Source organism: Melanotaenia boesemani, chromosome 24 (assembly GCF_017639745.1).
Source record: "Melanotaenia boesemani isolate fMelBoe1 chromosome 24, fMelBoe1.pri, whole genome shotgun sequence".
In the NCBI taxonomy this organism is placed as follows: Eukaryota; Metazoa; Chordata; class Actinopteri; order Atheriniformes; family Melanotaeniidae; genus Melanotaenia; species Melanotaenia boesemani.
The window spans coordinates 1,173,262-1,196,038 of record NC_055705.1 but is presented as its reverse complement, the minus strand read 5'-3'; the positions used below and the strand labels follow the sequence as shown (position 1 = coordinate 1,196,038).

Here is a 22,777-nt window from a genome sequence, read left to right as displayed (position 1 = left end):
CTTCGAAGTGCAGATCCGTTGGCTACGTATGGCATTGTGTGGTCCCATTTCGAATCCGTTTGGCCTGTAGCGAAGGCTGCTGGAGCTGGATCTTCTGTGGCCTCTGAAAGAGCAACGAAGCTCTGAGGAGGAGGTTCTACTTCACCTCACTGTAGTAGACATGGGACCAAACCAAGTACAATGAAAGCCTGTTTGTTAAACGGTGGTATTAAAATCATGTAAGATGATGTTCTTGAATTTTAATGAAGAGTGTGTCAGCTGGAAAACAACAAAGAGATAGCTTCTTTTTTTGACGTTATGACCTGGTTGGTGTTAACGTTCACTAACGCATCCTATGATATGCTAACGTAGTCATTTCAGAGGTGGAAGTGGTTTAGTGTCCTACGTTGCTGCTGTGGGAAATTCTCCTCAGCTGGGTGGGCTGTCCCTTTTCACCAACGGTACTTCTTCGGACTGTACGTACTACGTAGGACTCTGTAGGCTACGTAGTCCATACAGTTCGAAGCGTGTCGACCCAGAATCGAGGCACAGCTCCAGCTTTATCCTGAGTTTCATCTTATTTGAGCTGGAAGTTTCATGGCAACATTAGTTCAGCTCAGCTCATGTTTGCTAACATTTAGTTTAAATCTGCTCTTATTCGCTCTTTGGGGCTTAATTGTCTACATTTAGCCGTCTGCTAGGACCAGTTTCCGCATCCATTTCAGTCGTTCTTGGGCCGAACCGTGAAAACAGCCTGTTCAGTCTCAGTTTGCTTCTTGCTGAGAAAATCTGAATCTAAAGAAGTAAAGCAGCAGATCAGCGGGTTGTTCATACAAACAAGCCAAGAATGTCCCGTACACACCGTTGGCTCAACAAGTACAAATGTTTCTCAGCTTACATGAGGGCTGAAATAACCTGATAACTTTTAAATAATGAGGATTAATAAGAAAAAACAGGTGCATATTTTTATGGGTTTACATCAGTTTTACGGAGCTATCGGCAGGTACCAGAAGAGGGCGCTGTTGAAAGCTGTAATGTTAAACAAATCTGGCAAATCACGGGAAAGAAAGTAACAGCCTAACTGGAATAAAGTGTAGGCAGCTTATCTTGTAGAAGAAGGCAGGTTCCTAATCTCCTTGTTTATGGGGACTCCTCCTCTACTTACAGGTTTGACTTTGTGGTAAGGTTGTCTTTAGGTTTAGGTTTGTGACATATTTGTGGTGTTTTTAGTGTGTCAGGAGACGGTGTGGGAAGCTTTCAAGATTTTCTGGGACAGGCTGCCGGATCGAGACGAGTACCAGGACTGGGTGAACCGCTGTATGGACGGCACGGTCGGCGTCCTGGACATCGGCAGCTTCTTCAGCCAATCAGAGGAGCACAGAAGTCTCATCAGGAGCGTGAGTTCAACGCTGTATTCCTCCCCCCTAAATATGGAAATATGAAGATTTGACAAAATACTGTAAAATACTAAGACATGCTACAAAATACTACAAAATAATGTAAAACACAATAAGATGGTGCAAAAAATAAAATGCTAAAATACAGCAGAATATGATAAGATACAGTAAACATTGTAAAATACTGTAAAACGCTAACAAGAACTGTAAACCATCTTACTATACTTATACTACTATATATATATATATATATATATATATATATATATATACTGATACTATACCATAACACACAGTAGCATACAGAAAAATACGTACAATATGTAACAAAAGTACAGCAAAGTACTCTATTATACTGCTGAATACTGTAAAATACAGAAAATCTGTACAACACTGGAAAATACTTAAAAATACAATAAAATGGAGTAAAACCTCAAAACACTGTACAATACCATAAAATGTAGTAAAAAAAACGGCAAAATACTGTAATGTACTGCACATGGACAGTTATATAGTTAGGATCGTTTTCTTGTTGATTAGTTATGGGTGGTATTTGTCAAAGTGATACCAGTATCCCTGTATTTTTACCCATACATGATCCGGTGTTAACCACATTTCCACCTATTGCTGCAATAGATTGGCTAAGAAAAAAAACAAACTAAATAAAAACACTAAAAGGTGCTGCAGTAAATGACTTTGCAGCATTTTGCAGTAAATAGTGGTTTGTTCCACTTTTAAAACCAAAGCATCGCCGTTTCTCTGGGTCGTCATGTTCAGCCTCAGCGTCGGCTACAGCTTCACTTCTGATAAAGTCATACAAAAAAAAAAACAGATAAAAGAAATATTATCTCTACAGTCCAGACTTAAGATGTTTGTAAAATGTCACAATTATTATCAAATAGCGTGTCATATATGTATATTGAAGGATGTGGTAAGATTAATATTTTTTCATTAAAGATGCGATATGTATATTTAATTGATCAAAAGAAAAATTGGCCTAAAAAACAAATAAGGCATCTTCCTGTTCTTTAATTGAATCTAAAGCCCCACGCAAACCATACTTCACAGTCCACTAAATTTGAATTATCTTTACAATGTTTGTTTAATTCAAGGTATATTTCTGAGATAATTAAAAGTTTAGTGAACACAGATTAACTGGTCACACTGGATCCCAGCAGCTGATTAAACGTTATGTTTCAGCCTGCGTTAAGCTGACTTCCTCTCTTTGCTGACGATGTCATTCTGTATTTCAGAGAGTTTCTATGGCTGCTGCCATGAACAGGTCAGTGAACAGCTGTTGCATGAAACTGTAAATAAAGTAAATAATAAACAGTTATTTAGAGACGTGTTGCATCTGAAAATTTCTTTAAAATGATTGAAAACTTAACATTGCTATATTTCTTTAACGTGATAAATTGTGCTCCTGGTTTTATATGTTCCAGAATTATTTTAATCTTACAGCTTTTGATTCTATGGATATCAAGCCAGCTGCTTCTATCTCTGTAGAATAAAATGCTTAGTTTTTATCTTATTTAGAGGAAAGAAAACGATGCAACACTGAACTGAATGACTTGTTGCATCAGTGGCGATTCGTTCTGAGTTGTGTTTGTGTATTGACTCCTGTGCTGTGTTTATCACCTGCTGCAGTGTGCCCATCTCCTCAGACTCTCCTCCATGCAGGTAGGTTGGTGAATACTGGAACACCACCTACAGACCTGAGCTGGAGTCAATGTGAACAGGAACGGGAATCACACGATAGAAAGTGTCTGAACCTGTTGTTTTTTTAACTCTGAGTCCTCTCCCCATTCTGCTAAAAATTTCAAACTCAGACATAAAGGGGGTGATGTGTACATATGAGTATATGTCTTACTGGTGAGGAATAATTAAAGATGGCACAGTTTCAGGATTGCCTAAAAACCCTTTCAGGATGAAAATGAGCATGTCTTTGGAATGATGCAGCTGTATCTCTAAACCTCTGCAATATATGAACATCATCTCTGATGAAAGTAAAGCAGAACAAAGTTAGAAGCTCTAGTCCAGACAGTCCCGATATGTCTCCAAAACGATGTGTTGGCACCATCTGTTTTCAACGTTCCTAACTGGGCCGTCTGGTTTTAAAAGGTTGAGTTGATTTCCTGTCTGGAACAAGAGGCTCGTTTTAACTCCTGTCTCTTTAAGACCCCCCTCCCTAAATGGCCACCTCTCTCTGATTGGCTGAGTTCTGGAAGCCAGCTGAGAAAAGGCACCATGTGACCTCTGCTGCCCTGTAATTTATAGGGAAAATGGTAGTTATGTCAAGATCAAGATATATGGTAGTAAAAACAATTCTTTAATGTGTAATTTTTTTTTACTAATATTTCTATTTTTATGTGAAAATTTTGTTCATATGATTTTCTTTAAGATATTTTATGTTTTTAGGATGCTACATTTAGCATGCTAATATGATAAATGTGATCCTAAAGCCTGAAATCCACTAAAAGGTGTGAAATGTAACATGTTAGGAGTGTTTATGTACAAGCTGATTAGCTTGTTTCGTTAGCACTAAAGTCAAATTAACTACATAAACACAAAAAACTCTTTTACAAAAAGGATTTATTGACTCCAGTCCAGAAAGAAACTAAGCTTGGTAGCTTTTTAGCTAACGAGCCAGACAGCGCCTTGTTTTGAGGAGAGAAACTGGAGTGTGTGTGTGTGTGTGTGTGTGATGTTTGCTGCTTTTTGTTGGTACTCGTAAAAACGCCCTGGCTCTGCTCTGCGAAAATCGCTGCGCTTTCAAAGGGGGAATTTCATCTATTTTAAACACTAACATGTGCAGCGACAGTGAGGGGGAATCCTGGGGTTGTTGGTTTGTGGGGATTCTGGGTGAAATTGAATAAATGCATTTGTTGCTGGGTGAAAATCCCTCTTTTAAAGTCATGACACTGAGCTCTACTTTGGCTCGACTAACACTTTGCTGATGTGTCTGGAATGAACTTGTTTAGACTCTTTTCCTTAAATCACTTGAATTTTATTGTTGAAATGTAGTTTCAGATGATCAAATACTATCAAACTGGATTGAATTTGACAGAAAATCCAAGATATTGTATGATACCTTCTAGCATACATACTTTTTTCATCAACTTAAAAACAAAAACAAAAAAACAAAAAAAAAAAAAAACAGAATGCAGTGATTTCCAAACCTCATCAACTCATCTTTTATTCCCAGTAGAAGATAAACAACATGTCAGATGAAACTAAGACGTTTCACCAAGAGATGGAAATATGAGCCGATAGTGAATCTGATGCAGCAACATGTCTGTAAAAAGTAGTTCCAGGGTGACGTTCGGCATGGTGTGAAAAGTAGTTCCAGGGTAACGTTCAGCACGGTGTAAAAAGTAGTTCCAGGGTGACGTTCGGCATGGTGTGAAAAGTAGTTCCAGGGTAACGTTCAGCATGGTGTAAAAAGTAGTTCCAGGGTGACGTTCGGCATGGTGTAAAAAGTAGTTCCAGGGTGACGTTCGGCATGGTGTAAAAAGTAGTTCCAGGGTGATGTTCAGCACGGTGTAAAAAGTAGTTCCAGGGTGACGTTCGGCATGGTGTAAAAAGTAGTTCCAGGATAACGTTCAGCATGGTGTAAAAAGTAGTTCCAGGGTGATGTTCGGCACGGTGTAAAAAGTAGTTCCAGGGTGATGTTCGGCACGGTGTAAAAAGTAGTTCCAGGGTGATGTTCAGCACGGTGTAAAAAGTAGTTCCAGGGTGATGTTCAGCATGGTATAAAAAGTAGTTCCAGGGTGATGTTCAGCATGGTGTAAAAAGTAGTTCCGGGTGATGTTCAGCACAGTGTAAAAAGTAGTTCCAGGGTGATGTTCAGCACGGTGTAAAAAGTAGTTCCAGGGTGATGTTCAGCATGGTGTAAAAAGTAGTTCCAGGGTGATGTTCAGCACGGTGTAAAAAGTAGTTCCAGGGTGATGTTCAGCATGGTATAAAAAGTAGTTCCAGGGTGATGTTCAGCACGGTGTAAAAAGTAGTTCCAGGGTGTAGTTCAGCACGGTGTAAAAAGTAGTTCCAGGGTGGTGTTCAGCACGGTGTAAAAAGTAGTTCCAGGGTGATGTTCAGCACGGTGTAAAAAGTAGTTCCAGGGTGGTGTTCAGCACGGTGTAAAAAGTAGTTCCAGGGTGGTGTTCAGCATGGTGTAAAAAGTAGTTCCAGGGTGATGTTCAGCACGGTGTAAAAAGTAGTTCCAGGGTGGTGTTCAGCATGGTGTAAAAAGTAGTTCCAGGGTGATGTTCAGCATGGTGTAAAAAGTAGTTTCAGGGTGGTGTTCAGCATGGCGTAAAAAGTAGTTCCAGGGTGGTGTTCAGCACGGTGTAAAAAGTAGTTCCAGGGGGGATGTTCAGCATGGTGTAAAAAGTAGTTCCAGGGTGACGTTCAGCATGGTGTAAAAAGTAGTTCCAGGGGGGATGTTCAGCATGGTGTAAAAAGTAGTTCCAGGGTGGTGTTCAGCATGGTGTAAAAAGTAGTTCCAGGGTGGTGTTCGGCACGGTGTAAAAAGTAGTTCCAGGGTGGTGTTCACCACGGTGTAAAAAGTAGTTCCAGGGTGATGTTCAGCATGGTGTAAAAAGTAGTTCCAGGGTGGTGTTCAGCATGGTGTAAAAAGTAGTTCCAGGGTGGTGTTCAGCATGGTGTAAAAAGTAGTTCCAGGGTAACGTTCAGCATGGTGTAGCATCTCTTCTTCTAACATGTCTGGAAACATCTGGGAAGTGAGGAGACCAGTTGCTGGAGTTTTAGGAGAGGAATGTTGTCCCATTCTGGTCTGATGTAGGATTCTAGCTGCTCTACAGTCCTGGACCTTGGTTGCTGGATTTCTGCTTCCATGATGCTCCAGATGTTGTGTACTGGTGAAAGGTCTGGACTGCAGGCAGGCCAGTTCAGCAGCCGGACTCTTCTCCTGTGAAGCCATGCTGCTGTGATGGATGCAGGATGTGGTTCAGCATCGTCTTGCTGAAATCTGCAAGGCCTTCCCTGAAAGAGACGTTGTCTGGATGGGAGCAGATGTTGCTCTACAACCTCCATGTACTTTTCAGCATTGATGGAGCCTCTCTCCAGAATGAAAGCATCCAGTTTTAACTTTCAGTCTTGTTCCATGCACACAGGGATTCTTCCTGATTATCTGAATGTTTTGATGATATTCTACACTGTAGATGGTGGATCTTTACATCCAGTTTGTCTCAGATTGGTGAAGCTCTGTCCATCTTTCCATGTGAGAGACTCTGCCTCTCTGAAATGCTCCTTTTATACCAGTCATGTTACTGACCTGTTGCCAGGTAACCTGGTTAGTTGTCCAATGCTCCTCCAGGTGTTTCTGGTTTGTACCAGGTACTTTTCCAGCCTTTTGTTGCTCCTGTTCCAACTTTTTCCATCAGATTCACTATCAGCTCATATTTTCATCTCATGGTGAAACGTCTCCGTTTCATCTGATGTGTTGTTTGTCTTCTACTGGGAATAAAAGATGTTTTGATGAGATTTGAAATTCATTAAATTCTGTTTTTATTTACGTTTGAGTCCCAACATCTTTGGAAGTGAGGTTGTGAATTCAGTGCAAAATTAAATTTTACTTTTTGCTTTGATGGTTGCAGCTTCTTAAGTTAAGATGAGTCAGGGATCTGAGGTTCTACGCTTTCAGCAGAGGAACCTAAACCTGCTGTTAGTCTTCGGTTCTCTGTAGCTGGTGTAGGTGGATTCATCTGCTGAAGCTTTGCTGACGCTTTCTGTTCTTTATCCAGTTCTGAGTCACCAACCATTCCGACCGAAGATTCTGTGACAGAGGTCCTTCCAGGTAAGAGCTCACCTGAAGCTTTTCTCATCAAAACATGTCACACATGTAAATGTGGAGAACATGTCAGAGGGAAAAAATTGACCTGATGTTGGCTATACAGAAGTGTGCAAGTTATTTCTTCATTTTTCAGCCGATATTTCAGCAGAAAACTGAAGACAAAGTGAGAATTTTAGGTGACTTTTAAGGTTTTTTCCACATGAAACTGGCTCTCCAACGACTTTTCCATTCATCCAAATGAATCTGATTGATAAAAGCTGAACTCTGGTAGGATCTGATCTCTGGATCTAGAGCTTCAGCTCAGAGCATTTTGATTAAACATGACACCTTTCTGATAATCCAGAGTGGCTTCATTCACCACTGACTGATGAAAACAGGTTCAGGGCCGTACAAAGATTAGCGTGGTTCTTTGTAAGTCTTCCCCACCCCCAACAGGTGGAACTTGCTCAGGTTTGAAGAGTAGAGCCATGCTCACCTTACACCCCAATCTGTCTTATGAGAAGCCGGACTGGGAGGCTGATTCCCGTCACACGCTTGCCTCCCAGAATAGATCTGTAAGCCTATTTACGAGCAGAAGTCTGGTCAATGGAGGGAGGCGGAGCAGCAGAGATGTGACTGAGTTACTGCAGGATCGATCAGGGTTACTAAGATCACAGTTTACAGATAGAGCGGCTGCCTCTGTTTCAACCTCAACCTCCATCTAACACACAAAACAGCTTCCACATCCAGTCCTAAGACCACGCCAATAGTTCCCACATCACCCCAAACTCACCAGATCCAGATTCTTAACAACACTGAGCTGCTATTCAACATTTCAAACGAGAGCTCGTGGTCGGACTGAAGTCACTTTGTTCGTGATCAAACATGGCAGACGTCCCGGGGAGCTTAAGGTCGCAGGAGGTCCGGTTAGCTAACATCATCCAGTTGTACAGGACATGAGTTACGCAACACAACGAGCGATGAATCACACACTGGAAATGTTTTACTCTGAGAGTTAAAAACCTTTGTGGAACATAGAAAAATGGTGTCAGGTAAATTAGAGAACATGTGAGGTTGTTCATGTAAAGAAGCAGTTATGGACATTTAAAAAAGGTCTCTGTGGGTCTGAATGGTCTTTCTGTTAAATAGGAGCTCTATAAAATAATCCATTATTTATCCTGCAGGAGAGGACGCCATCATCCTTGGATCAGAAACTGTCACAGTGGGTCAAGACCAACTCCCTCCAGGTTTTGGAGTCCTGACCTGGACCTCTACCCTCTCTCCAACTGAGGGTCTGCCTCAGGAAGCAGCTGCAACACTGCAAACTGGGATTCCTGTGGATTTAACCTTTGACCCTGCTGCTGATGCCATGCCAGATGACGCCACTTCACCAAGTCCGACAGGGGGCGCAAGTTCTGAGGATCTAGCAGAGGTAACACACAAGCCCTTTTATGGACCGGATCAGGAGGTGGGGCGACATGAGATGGATCCGGATAGAGCAGAGGAAGAGGATAACCTGATCCATGAAGATCTAGAGGAGAGTCAGGATGTTAGCCCACAAGGTGAGGAACCACCATCAGATGTCGTGGTTCAAGAAGTCGCCACTGCTGCTGTTGTGGTTCTTCAAAAGCCGACCGCAGAGACTGCTAGAGACGCTGTTACTGAGCCGGAGTCGGCGACCATCGAAGTTCCTGCAGAAGTTCTGATAGAAGATGTTCATGAAACAACCTCCAAAGACTTTTTGGTCCCAGAAGTTCAAGAAACTCCAGACAGTTCTTTGGATATCATCACTGATGTAACTCTGACTTATGAGGTTAGAGAAGAACCCATTGAGGTTTTACCAGACACTGTGGTCCAGACCACTTCTCGTGCACCTGAAACAGTGGTTCCTGCAGAACCTGAAGGCGATATCCAAACACCAGCAGAAGAGCATCCATCAGACGTGACTCTGGAAGCTAGCCAAGATATCAGCACACTCACAACTCCAACCGTAGTTCTGATGACCGACCCAGAAGAGGAGATAGAGGTGTCGGTGGACATGACTCCAGAACCAGAACCAGTCTTACACCCAGTAACAGAAGTTCCCTCTCAGGCCTCCATCCTGACCACAGGTATGATGGAAGCTGAAGCTAGTGAAGACACTGGAAAGGACAAGCCAACAACAACAACAGTCGAGGTTACTTCCAAACCTGAACTGACTGACAAAGATGGAGATGTGCCAACAACGGAGAACATTCCACCAGAGGAACCTGTTGTCATGACACCTGTAGAACCAGAAGATCTGGACATCAAAGATGAAGTTGGAGCTTTTTCTGAAGATCAGAGAGAAGTAACAGAAGACAGTGAACAGATTGAGACTGTTGAAGCAGGAGAGGAGGAAGTTACAGCGGAGAGCACTGATGCTCCAAGGGGTTTCACAACAGATACAGCAGCAGCAGAAGTCCAACCAGAAGACAGAACCACAGAGCAAGAGGAAGGAGAAACTAGAAAAGAAGCAGCCGGGGCAACAATCGAAGCTGCAGGAGACGCAGATAGACCCCAAACACCAACAGAACCTGAAAAGCAAGAAGTACTGAGAGTTCGAGAGGAACCAGAACTTACAGGAGAAATTTTACATGAGGAAGAACCTAAAGAGGAAGCAATCTTAGAAGGAAAACCTACTGAACCTCCTGAACAGGAACCTGTAGAAAAGCCTGAAACCAAAGCAGAACCAGTAAAAATAGCAGAATCTGTAGAAGAGCCCAAACCTACAAGGGAACCACAACATAATCTAGAACCTGAAAGAGAAGCTACTAAGATATCAGAACTAACAGAAGAACCAGTGACAGAGTCCAAACCCATGCAAGAGATTATAGAGAAGCCATCAGAACCCACAGCAGAACCAACTGAAGTCAAGAAAGACAAACCAGAAACCTCTAGAGAAACCGTACACGAACCTGAACCCAGCATAAAACTAGGACAAGAACCTGAACCCACACAACCAACACAAGAACTTGAACCCGCAATAGAACAAGCACAAGAACCAGAACCTAAAGAGAAACCAACACAAGTACATGAACCTACCATAGAACTAACACAAGAACCAGAACCCAAAGCAGGACCAATACAAGAACCTGAACCTACCATAGAATTATCACAAGAACCAGAACCTAAAGAGAAGCCAACACAAGTACATGAACCCACCATAGAACTAACACTAGAACCAGTACCTGAAAAAGAACCAACACAGGAAACAGAACCCATACAAGAAACAATACAAGAAGAAGAACCTGCTCAAGAACCAGTACAAGAACCTGAACCCACCATAGAACTAACACTAGAACCAGAACCTACAGAAGAACCAACACAGGAAACAGAACCCATAGAAGAAACAATACAAGAAGAAGAACCAGTACAAGAACCTGATCCCACCATAGAACTAACACAAGAACCAGAACCTACAGAAGAACCAACACAGGAAACAGAACCCATAGAAGAAACAATACAAGAAGAAGAACCTGCTCAAGAACCAGTACAAGAACCTGAACCCACCATAGAACTAACACAAGAACCACAACCCAAAGAGAAACCAACTAAAGAACTTGAACCCACCATAAAACTAACACTAGAACCAGAACCTACAGAAGAACTAACACAGGAAACAGAACCCATAGAAGAAACAATACAAGAAGTAGAACCCACTGTAAAACCAGCAATAGAACCAGAGCCCATAGTAGATCCAACACAAGAACCAGAACTTGTACAAGAAGAAGAAACTCCAGAACCCACAACAGAGCCAGCACAGGTACCTGACCAATCAAGAGAACCACCACAACAACCAGAACCCACAACAAAAGTAGCAGAAGAAACAGAAGCGCCTAGAGAACCAACCAAATATCCAGAGCTACAGAGTGAACCAGAAGAAACTTCTAGAGAACCAGAATTCACAGAAGAGGCAAGAACAACAACAGCATCAACAATTGAAGTAGAAATCGTGGAAGAACCCGGACCCAAAAGAGAACCAGCCCAGAGGGATTCTCTAGAAGAAGTTGTAGATAAAAAGGAGCCCACAGGAGGGTATGAAGTAGAAACTGGCCCTAAGGTAGAACCTGAGGAGGAAATTGATCCTCCACCAACATCTGTAGATGAAACTCAGGAAGCAGTTGGAGGGGAACCAGTGGAGAACCAAGAGGATGGAACCTTGGAGGAGCAAGAAGGAACCACACCAGAAGTTTCTAAGAAGGCCCATCCCAAGGACACAGAGGAGATATCTCTACCAGCAAATGAGCGAGATGGAACATCTCGACCACAGGCGACTATAGAACCTCCAAGTGATTCTGAGGTGGAACTCCCCCCAGAAACAACCAGACAGACTGCCTCCAAACCTGAAGTCCCAGAACATGCTCCTGGAGATGAAGTGGAAGTCATCTCAGAAGGTCCGAGTGAAACAGAACCTGAAGCCCATCAAGAGGTCAGTTCAGAGGCAGAACTTCCCACCACAGAGGTGGAGATAGCACAAGCAGCTTCACCTGCAGCTGAAGAAGTCACCCCAGAATCCACAGCAAAGACTACAGAGGAGGCCACAACCAAGTTCACCATGGAAACCAACAACGGGAACTTCCCAGAACCAACAGAGGGTCCATACGAACCAGAAGACAACCTGCTGGGGAACAACGGCTTCCTGTTTGAGGATGAGCAGGAGAACACGGTAAGCCAACCACAATCGTTTGTTTTGTAAGAGGTTGTGTTCTCCACGCCAACACCACATCTCTACATCTTGTTTACGCCCAGATCGGGAACGAGATCGATGACACGCTGCTGCGACCTCCACGGCCCCTGAAGGACCAGATGGTCGAGATGAGGATCAAGCTGACAGGAGAAACCTACAACGATGCTCTGAGAGACCCGAGCAGCTTTGAGTACCAGCAGCTGGCCAGACACTTCAAACGCAGGGTAAGCTCGTTTCTGACGTACAGGGCAGGTCCTGTCTGGACCCAGCTGGCTTACAAACGTTGATCCACAACATTCAGAAACTCCACCAGAACTCCTTCATAGTTCTCATCCATCAGTACCAAGTTATACATGGGAGGCAAAGCAAGTCAGGATTCAGTCCTGCAGGCTCCTTGTTCAGAGAACACTGCTGGTTCCAGGAAAGACAGAGAATCGAACCGATCCCATCAGATGATCTACAAGGTCACTGAGAACAAGAGCAAGCAGAGATTAAAAAGAATTGATCGTTAAATTGATGTTTTCTGATTGGCTATCAGGTATTTATAGGTGTGGATTAGTTTCATTCAGCCAGTAACTTCACAGTGTTCATGACAAACGTCTCAGTTACCAGCAGCCTGTCAAAAAAACACACTTTATTCCCATTTCTTTAGTTTCATCTCCGTGAAACAGCCGAGATCAGGCAGTTTGACAGAAAACAACAAGGTGATTCCCAAACAGCTGGTGGCGGGAAACTTGGCTTATCCCAGCATGGAGCCAGAAACTGGACATGTGGAGGTCCAGAGTCAGGCCTAAAACACTGACGGGAAATAGGACCAAATCCAAGACCTGAGAGCTGCATCTGGACCTCCAGTTTATCCATCTGATACTGACTGAAGCTTCATCGTTCTCCATGGAAACGTGACTCTCAAGAACCCGTTTTTAGAAGAATTTACTTCATTAATCCAATTAAGTGTAAAATTCAGCTCTACATTTGAGTAGATTTACTTGAGAGCTGGCATGACTCAGCACCCAGAGGACAGCTATGGCCACGTTTACATGAGCGTTTTAATTCCGCTTTAATTTAGAATAAAAATGAAATCCTCTTTAAAATTACCTTATAAACACCTAATTAAATTAAATCATGTAAACGCTCATTCCACTTTAAATTAATTCCGGTCATTCTGAGCATGCTCCTTCCCTTGTCCTGTCGCCATGGTGATACGGTTCTGTCCTCCTCAGCTGACCACAGTGAAGCAGGATGCTGGTGTCGAGCTGCTGCTTCAAAACCAGAATCACAATCAGAGTGAAAATGGTTCTTATTATGTGGTCTTCCATGTTCTAAGCGGATCAAAAACTGGAGTTTGTTTTCTTCCGGTAAATACGTCAACCCTCGTGAATTATGGAGCACCACCGTAGAAACTTTGATTTAATGACTTAACATTTGGTATAATTCTCAGGTCTGTTAGTCTGTCCGGATCAGATGCCACATGACCTTCACAACCAGCAGCATCACTTAAAGCAGGGACGTCAAACTCTGGTCCTTGAGGTCCACTGTCCCGTAGGTTTTAGATGTTTCCCTGCTCCGACACATCTGATTCAAATCAAATGGATCCAGCATCTTGTTGTGAAGTTTTCCACAATGGCCCGTTATTTCATTTAGATGTGTTGAAGCAGGGAAACCTCTGAAAGCTGCAGGACGGTGGCCTTTGAGGGCAGGAAGCTTCTCACAGACTGTGTGGAACACTAAAACTGCTCAGACTAAATCTTCATGTTCAAGCTGTTTCTGATTCATATTCTGTATTTATATTTATGTTGAACATGTTTTCATAAATAACTGGAAACTGTGTTTTTGGCTAAGTATGATGAAATGAGGCCTGGATCAGGACTCTGATGGACATGGAGGCTCATAGCTTGTCTAAAGATCCAGATTCACTTCAAAGGCTTTAGGCCCGTTTTCTCCTCGTCTCTGTAACTTTACGTAGTCAGAATCTTCTGGAACCGATTCCTTGAGCTTGTTTTCATCCTTGAGTTTTGGTTCTGTGCCTCCTCATCACCAAACATACTGACTTGTAGTTTCCCACAAACTGCAGACTCAGGAGTTTGGCTCTACTTTAAAGGCCTGGCCTGTTTTTCACGCATTAAAGATCTTCACGCTTTAGAGCTCAGTTTGCTCCACGCTGCCAGGAAGCAGCTATACGAGCCGGCAAAGCCGAGCTGGACCGGTGCAGAGAACATACAGTATACAAGCGGTGACTCACCTCCAGCCGGTGGAAAATCCAGCAGCACGCCGGTGTTCCTGCACCGCCGGGAGGTTTTCAGGCTCCGATCCACGTTCGTGACGCAGGAAGCTGGTTTATGGTTTGAATGTCAGGGTCAGGGTCTTTAATGAGGGAATATGAAGTGGAGAAGTGCACTAATAGAAACAACAGAAGCTCTGCTGCAGCTTAGAAACAGGAGAAGAAGAGTGCAGCCACAGGCCACAAAGCCCCAAAATGTTGGTTTTTATTCCACATAAAAAGACTCAGCAGCTGAAACTACAGTGGGTCGGTCTGCATGCGAAGGACCCGGCTTTCTGACCCTTGTGTGGATTTTCTCACACTGTAACCGTGAAGATCCGTTGGTTTCAGCAAAGTTCATCATTTCTCTGAAAATCTGAAGCCCTGTCCTGTCACCCAACACCTCAAACCCTTCAAAAGTTCACTCACATGAATGAAAACGAAACGCTGTAAAGGTGCTTCTGTTTTTAAAGAATTAACAACACCTGCCATCGTAAAGATGTGGATAAATAAGTCGGTCTACATGTTTGAGTTCAAAAGTTTCCATAATTTTACTGCGCTGGACTCTGTGACCTCACATCTGGTGCCAGCGCTACCCCTACTGGTTAGACTGAGAATATGCTTGATTTTAATGACCTGTATTTACGTATAATCATGGTTGCTTAGAAAACTTTACGTTTCTTTGAAGGGTTATTTGTGGACGTTGTCAGAAATTCACGCTACGCATTTTCAAGCTTCAGAATGCGAGTAACCGGTGGGGGCGGACACCCTACAAATTCAGCAACCCTCTCTGGTCTAAGGGCTCTAATGCGCCCCCTAGTGGAATCCAAGCATAGTACACAAGCTCATAAGGTCGAATCAGGAAAAGACTGAACAAGTATGGATGGTTTGGAGATGTTTGGTGCAGCAGCATGTTTAGAGAAAACCCAGCACCTTGACCTAGTGTCAGCACGGTGGTGGAGGGATGATGATCTGGGCAGGACCTGGGCACCTTGCAGTCATTGAGTGGGCCAGGAACTCCTGTGGATACCAAAGTATTGCAGAGTCAAATGTGAGGCCATTTGTCTGCTAAAGCTTGGCTGAAATGAGGACGTCTCCTGGTCCGACCGGTTGTTAAACTTTCCCTTGTCTCCTTTTATCATCAGATTGAAGACGTCTTTGAAGAGCTGCCGGGCTTCAAGAGCATCTATATCGTGGAGTTTAGGTACGTTGATCTGGAGTCCGGCCAGCTTTACATCTTCATGTTGGATGTCTGCTGCTGCTTGGTTCCAGGATTAGCTTCTGTTTCAAAACACGTTTACTTCCTTTTGAGCCTAAAGGAATATTTTATAACAACTGTTGTTAATATTGATCTTTTCTTGCTTTCAGGCCTCAGAAGGATCTAGAACGGTAAGTTTTTTTTAGTTTATTTTATCTAGAAATGGTTTATAGGAGGCCTATGACCTTGAAGGCGTCCCAGATGGCTCCCTGCACTCCGGTTCTTGGTAGTTCCATGCTTCCACCGGAGGCTTATGGGGGGCGGGTGTACCGCTCTGACATCCTGGGCCTTGGGGCTGAACGAGCTCTGATGTTTGACCTGATCAGTGAGCGGATGCTCGTCCAGCAGCAGCTCTGAAGCGTTACTGACAGTTTGGACCCTGACTCTGAGAATCTGGTCAGGTCTAAATGGCTCCTTCAGCAGGATTTCTTGGCTGGTTGTGGTGTCCTCACACGGCGTCTCCGCCCTGGAAGCCTTTCACCCACATGTTGCTGTAAATAACACCTCTGTTGCTCTTCCTTCTGCTTAACGTCTTTAACAATAGTCAGTCAGCTCTTAAATGAGATAAGTGGCTGGTCGGCCACCTGCAGCCGCCTGGGATTACGTTAAAGGTTTATGACGAGCTCTGTGCTGCTGCCTCTCTTGTCGGGAACCCCCCAGGCTCAGCCCACCCCCCCCCAGGTTAGCCTGTCTCCATGTGTTAAATTCACGGTGACCTTTTAAACCCTCCTGAACTCTGCAGAGCTGGAGCGATGAAGGCGACCGTTTGATGCTCAGCTCAGTGCTGAAGTTTCACCATGTAAAACCAGAGAAGAGGCTGAGATTTGATAGGAGCGCATAATTTTTGTGGTGGTTTAACATTTTTTCAGTCTTTCAAAATCACAATATAATTTGTTGATTGATTTTATTTTCCAGATTCTTTGTTGTTTTTATTACATTTCCTTTATCGTTTGTTCTTTACCCTTTTCCCGTATTATTCGCTGTCATTACATTTTATTTTTATGTTCTGTAAATTTCTTTATTTCTTTGTAATTTATTTCTTTATTATTTAATTATAATTTTTGCTTTATTCATATTAATATTTATTTCCTGATCATTTGACATTTTTCTAGATAATTGATTTCTTATTTACTTTTTCTTCATAGAATTTTTCTTTTTCCATTTTGTCTTTTTCGTCTTTATATTTCTTGAGAATTTTTCTACAAGTTCATTCCGGTTTCTTCTGTATTTCTTCATGATTTCTTCCTTTTATAAAATTTCTTAGTCAAAGTTTTTAACATTTTTCCCAATGAGTTTTTTCTTAAAAAAATAAATATAGAAAAAGTGTGTGTGTATATATATATATATATATATATATATATATATATATATGAAGTTTTTAAGAATTTTCTGATAATTTTGTGTTCTATTTTTTCCTGATTATCTCTCAGTAGTGTTTTAAATTGTGTCTTGATCATACCTTGAAATTAAATGAATATTCAATGATTATTAGACTTACTGGATGAGATCCAGAGCTCTTATAATCCGTCTTGAACCAAAGTGGACACATTTACCAGCAGCTATGCTCTGGTCCCATCAGGGGTTTGGTGGTCCAGGTGCACTATGCCATCACCCTGGAGGTGGAGGTGGACAGTGGTGGCATCGCCAATGACACACTGGACTTCATCACCCTGCAAAACAACCTGGTGGAGAGAAACTACCCTGGAGCCGCTGAGCAGCCCACCGTCATCTACACCATCTCCGACTTCCGCAACTACATCACCGAGGCACTGCACAAAGACAACTTCATGACCAACAGCAGCTTGGAGACTCTGGAGAACGGTACCAAGAGGTTTCTTGTTGAATCACAACAGGAAAATCAGATCTCTCTGTTTCACCTTCTTCTGTTTCTTTCTGTAGCTGAGAACTTGTTGCCTCCCGTCAAACCTACGAGTCGACCAGTTGACACCTATGAAAACATGGTGAGTCTGAAGCAAAATAAGAGCAAATGGACAAAAGTTTCATGTTTAATAAAACGTCTTCCCCTGAAACGGAAGGATCTCCTAAAAATGATTTCTAACATCCTTTCAGGATAATGTCCTAGCAGCAGAGAAGCCTCCTGACCCTCCGAGCCACGAGGCCGACACCAGCGACATTTTCCTGAAGAAGGAGGACTTCCTGGTGGACACCTTCAACCAATGGAAAGTTCCACAGAGTGAGGAGGTGAGCGAAAACGATGTCTTCATGTTCGAAGAAAGCACAGTTCCTCCAACGTCCACTGAATTCCAGGAAAAGACCTTCGGCCTAGAGCCGGACACCAAAGACGGTAAATTAAATCACTTACTAAAGAAAAACTTTGACGTCATAGAACTGTCATATAACCTTCCACTTCTCTGCTTTACAGAGAGTAGTAATATCAAAGATGAGGGGTTCCTCCTCAGTAGCACCTCCAGCCATCCCAAGGCCCATCCCAAGGACTCATCTGCAGCCAGCATGCCTCCTGTGAAAACTCCCCCTGAGGCTATCCTCGAGGACAGATCTGGCTCTGGTTTTTCTGGAGATGGCTACGAAGCTGATCCATTGTGGCAGACTTCCTCAACGTCTGACATCACTTACAACAGGGGGGATGGCAGCCTTGAGGTTCTCCCACCACCTGATCTAGAGGTTGATACAGATGAAGACCGGGTTGCTACGCAGACTCCAACCACTAAAAAAGATGACTTGGTAGCAAAGGGAGAAGAACTGGCAGAGAAAACAACAACTCAGACTTTTGAAGAATCCTCTTCAGATGAACTTGTTGAGAAGCCTGTTGTGGATGGAGACATGGTGACACCGCACATCAGTACATATAACCAGGAACCAACCACAGCTCAGACCCCTGTTGTCTCACCCATGGAAACTCTAAATGTGGAGCTTCGTGTAGAGACAATGGAAGCATCAGGACTCTCTGAGGTGGAACCATTTACTTCTTTGGCACCGGTCACTGATTCTTTCAAACCTGAATCTTGGACTCAGGGAGTAGCTGTTTTTGCAGAATCAACTGATTCAGGCCTCAAGCTTCAAGAAACAACCAAAAAGATGAAAGTAACTACTGAAACAGGAGCAGCGCTTCCAGGGGTTACAGTCACATTGCAATCCGCTGAAGACTTACAAGAGAAGGACAAGATGAAAGTCAGTGTTGCACCGCAAGTACCTGAAAACCCTGATACTGAAACTCTCCCAACCACAGATCTACCTGATTTTGAAAAGGTTGTCGAAGGCTTTGACACAACCACTGATAAGCTGTTAGAAGTCAAGGTCCCCCTTGAAAAACCTGAACCACCCCTGCCAGAAACCATAACCCATGATAAGGTTGAGATTTTGGAAGAGCAAGATGTAGGCACCACTAATACAACAATGGCAGCACCAAGTTCTGAAGTCCTAGACCATGACATGGTTGTGGATGAGGTCATGGTTGTCACCACAACAACTGACACTCCAGTCTCAACTCCACCCGTTGCTTCAGTCCACATCAGCAGCATTGAGCTCTCACGTGAAAAGGATTCACCGTTTACTCGAGTTTCTGATTCAGTTCCAGAGGATGACGATATCTTTCATCAAACCCATGATGATGTGACTGAGGTCCCAATAAGTCCTCCACCGTCAGACATCTCTCAGTCTGTGGTGGTGGAAACAAAAAGTTTTCCAACTGATGCTGCTGAGGGGTCACCAAGTTCTTCAATACCGGACCAAGCACAGGGTCCAACCTTACTCAGGCCTTCAGCAGGGAAGGCAGAACCTTCAGGAGGGGAAGTTGAGCCTAAAAGAGTGGAAATAAAACCTTTGGAAGAGAAAATAGAACCTTTGGTTGTGGGAGTGGAAGTAGAACGATTGGCTGTTGAAATAGACCCTTTGGTCCGAGAAATCGAGCCTTCAGGACTGGAACTAGAACCTCCTAAAGTTGACGTAGAGCCCTCTGAAATGGGAGGCAAAATTCAAGCTTCAGAAATGGGAGCGAAAGTGGAACTTCCTGGTATGGAAGTAGAACCAGTGGTAGCAGTTGATGTGGAACCTTTAGGTGCAGCAATCAGACCTTCGACAGTGGAAGTTCAACCATCTGGAGCAGAGCTTTCTGAAATGGGAAGCAAAGTAGTGGAAGTGGATATTGACCTTGCAGGAGGTGAAACTGAACCGTTGGGTGTAGGTACAGAACCAGCTGAAGTAGAAGTACAACTTTCAACAGCTGAAATTGATCCTATTGGTGGGACAATAAAACAGTCAGGAGTGGAAGTTGAATTTTCAGGAGCTAAAGTAGAACCCTCTGGTGGAGAAATAGAGCTTCTGGCAGGTGGAACAAAGCCCTTGGGAGAGGAAATGCCACCAGGGAGAAAAGTAGAACCTTCTGGAGAAGTAGAACTATCTGAACATTTAGGGGGGACAGTAGAACCTACTGGAGGTGAAGGAGAAGCAACTGAAGGCGAAGTAGAACCATTAGGAAGGGAACTACACCCTTCAGCAGGGGATGTAATACCTCTTGGAGATAAAGTAGAACCACCAGAAGAAGTAGAACCATCAGGGAGGGAAGTATACCTTTCAGTAGGGGAAGTAGAACCTTCTGGAGTGGAAGTAGATCCATCAGATGGGGAGGTACAGCCTCCTGGAGGGGAAATAGACACGAACATCCTTCAAATACCAACTTCCCCACTACAGAAAATCAATGAGACCACTTCTCTGATCAATCTCCAACCTTTCGAACACGATTTCTCGGATGTGCCCAGCTTCGACGTCAGCATCGATCTGTTCCAGTATGGTGGCTTGGCAGCCGAAGGTGAGAGCAGTGGCTTCTCCAGCGGAGCTCAGGGCTCGGACCTGGATGCCATTGCATTACCAGTTAGACCAGGTCGAGCTCTGACAGTTTTCTTCAGTCTGAGGGTGACCAACATGGTGTTCTCCATGAACCTTTTCAACAAGAGCTCTGCTGAATACAAAGCCCTGGAACAACGGTTTCTACAGCTGGTGAGGACTCAGAATCAGACCCCAGTAGAAAAGTCTCTAAGATTCAGATGCTACTAATACACTGGTGTCTTGTCCTTGCAGCTGGTTCCGTACCTACAGTCGAACCTGAACAACTTTCAGAACCTGGAGATCCTCAACTTCAGGAACGGCAGCATTGTTGTGAACAGCAGGATGCGGTTCGGGAAACCAGTTCCTAGGGGCGTCGACAATGTAATCTACTTGATCCTGGAGGACTTTGCCAACAATGCCTACCAGACCATGAATCTAGCCATCGACAAGTACTCGCTTGATGTTGAATCAGGTAGAGTTGAGCTAATTATTCCAACCTAAGTTTACCTGGTCACATGTTTACAGGGTGTCCCACATTTGAAAGGATGAATGAATATAAACCGTTTGGTCATTGTGAGTCCTTGACAAGTTACATAGTGTGATTTTCTTTTTTCTTGTGTCAAGGGCAAACAGGTCAGCTGTGTCTTAAATGATTTGAAGTAATTTTGTAAATACATTATGTTGACTTTATTAGGTCAAACAATAAGCTTGAGTTAGTGATAGGTCCCCTCAATCTGTTTTCTATACCTACATCCAGATCAGGATGCACACTCACACGTACTGCCATTAATTTAACCACAAAACCAAGGTTCCTTGAACAAAAGCCATCGGCCTTTCTCCAAAAATGTTGGGATTCAGTTAATATAGAATGAAGAATGCCAGTGACAGAAAATCTGCTGCTCAGCTGAATCCTCAGTTTGTAGCTGCAGCGTCTCAGCAGCTTTTCACCTGTTAGGACTCTGATCTAATACCTGGGATAATCTGTCTGGGAGGAACGTGAGGAGCTGCACACACACCGATTCTCACTGATGAATCAACATCACGTCCGCCATTCTCCTCACTGTCGCTACGGTGTGGGTTTTAAATCTGCACGTTTATCTGAAGAGCGCAGCTCAGAGATAATGTGGGTTAGCTGTTTATATGTCCTTCTCTATTATGAAATTTTTCATCTTCATGAGAAATGGGATGCAACTGTATCTTTTATTTGACTGAAATTACTCCACCTGGAATTTGTTAAAGTCAGCAGCAGACAAGGCAGAATTTGTCAGAGTTTAATCCCATCATTGCTGCAGTATGATGGCAATAAACAGATAACAGCTGATTCCTTTTAAACCTTGTACCCTGCACTGGAATAAGCAGGGATTGATGGATGGATGGATGGATGGATGGATGGATGGATGGATGGATGGATGGATGGATAGATGGATGGACGGACGGACGGATGGATGGACGGATGGATGGATAGATAAATGGATAAAGTCAGGAAATAAGTCAGATTTTGTTTTCTTGTCTTATTCTGCTGCCCCTCAAGAGGGGTAAAAATCAAACATTGGTTAAAGAATATTAACTTAGAGAGGTCATACATCCTGTAAAGTCCACATGAAGCTGGAGATATTCTGAGATCAAGGGGCAAAAATAGACATTGTACATGGCGTTGTCCGAAGAATGACTCTTTCCTGTATCTGCTGAGCTGCAGCTCTTTAATCTGTCTGAGCCAATCATAGGAGCTCCTGACAAACCTAATCTATACCAGTGAGTCACTTTGGTCTGAACTCATGATAATCAGTTTACTCCTCTCATCTTCATTGTTCTCTGTAGGCAAGTTTTCCATTGCACAGGCACATGCTCAAACATGCTCATGGGTCTTACAGAGGTTGCTGGCCTGGATCTAGTCTGGTCTGTCATATCATGATGTTTTGAGTAATGCCACTGGGAGAATTTGTTTTATTTTTTTTAACATACGGTTAAAACAGCACATAAATATTTTTGGGTTAATCATGAAACTGAATTGAAATCTCACTTATTTACATTAATACTGCACAAGAATCTGCCAACAGCTTTGGTATGTCAAGTGGAAATCTTAAAATCAGTTCAGTAATTCAGGCCAGTCATGGTCAAAGGTTGCATTTAGCAAGAGGTTGAGTAAAGAAGTCACTATTTTCCTGTCCAAAAATACATAACCCCTGAATGTGGAACAGGAAATGTGAATGCAACAGTCCTTTTTTTCAGGAACTAGTGGTTACTGCCCCGTTACCATGGTTACCATGGTTACCGTGGTTACCTTGGTAACCTTGGTTACCTTGGTTACCTCAGACATCTAACCCGGCACCCCCCTACCCACACACAACTTCGCTTGACAGAGACACAGTGACAAAATATAATAAAAAGTAGGAGAAATGTGTGTCAGAGGGTCGACATGCGTAGATTTAATTTTTAACCTGCAATTTTATATATAATCTGCTGGCCTGACTTAAATAAATTAATGTTGCAAAATTACTTTGTGTTTGACTTTGTTTTATAGTTCGTACTTTCATATTTTATCAAAGAGCTTAAATGGGCCTTAAGTCTCAATGTTCCATTAATC

General features: G+C 43.2%; 2 protein-coding genes across 2 annotated transcripts in view; one reads left to right on the top strand and one right to left on the bottom strand.

Annotated features, from left to right (window-relative positions):
* Nucleotides 1–22,777, bottom strand: part of LOC121635255 (NLR family CARD domain-containing protein 3-like) — a 1,000,352-nt gene that overhangs the window by 761,225 nt on the left and 216,350 nt on the right. The window lies entirely within an intron of this gene.
* The window catches only part of LOC121635701 (titin homolog), a 31,341-nt gene that overhangs the window by 5,725 nt on the left and 2,839 nt on the right, over nucleotides 1–22,777 (top strand). Inside the window, exons 3-15 of the mRNA XM_041978995.1 lie at nucleotides 1,210–1,376; nucleotides 2,630–2,658; nucleotides 3,024–3,056; nucleotides 7,139–7,191; nucleotides 8,352–11,854; nucleotides 11,938–12,099; nucleotides 15,278–15,336; nucleotides 15,501–15,521; nucleotides 16,970–17,211; nucleotides 17,290–17,351; nucleotides 17,461–17,695; nucleotides 17,774–20,364; nucleotides 20,446–20,665. Coding sequence (XP_041834929.1) covers nucleotides 1,210–1,376; nucleotides 2,630–2,658; nucleotides 3,024–3,056; nucleotides 7,139–7,191; nucleotides 8,352–11,854; nucleotides 11,938–12,099; nucleotides 15,278–15,336; nucleotides 15,501–15,521; nucleotides 16,970–17,211; nucleotides 17,290–17,351; nucleotides 17,461–17,695; nucleotides 17,774–20,364; nucleotides 20,446–20,665 — 7,377 coding nt within the window. The remainder of the gene's footprint in view (nucleotides 1–1,209; nucleotides 1,377–2,629; nucleotides 2,659–3,023; nucleotides 3,057–7,138; nucleotides 7,192–8,351; nucleotides 11,855–11,937; nucleotides 12,100–15,277; nucleotides 15,337–15,500; nucleotides 15,522–16,969; nucleotides 17,212–17,289; nucleotides 17,352–17,460; nucleotides 17,696–17,773; nucleotides 20,365–20,445; nucleotides 20,666–22,777) is intronic.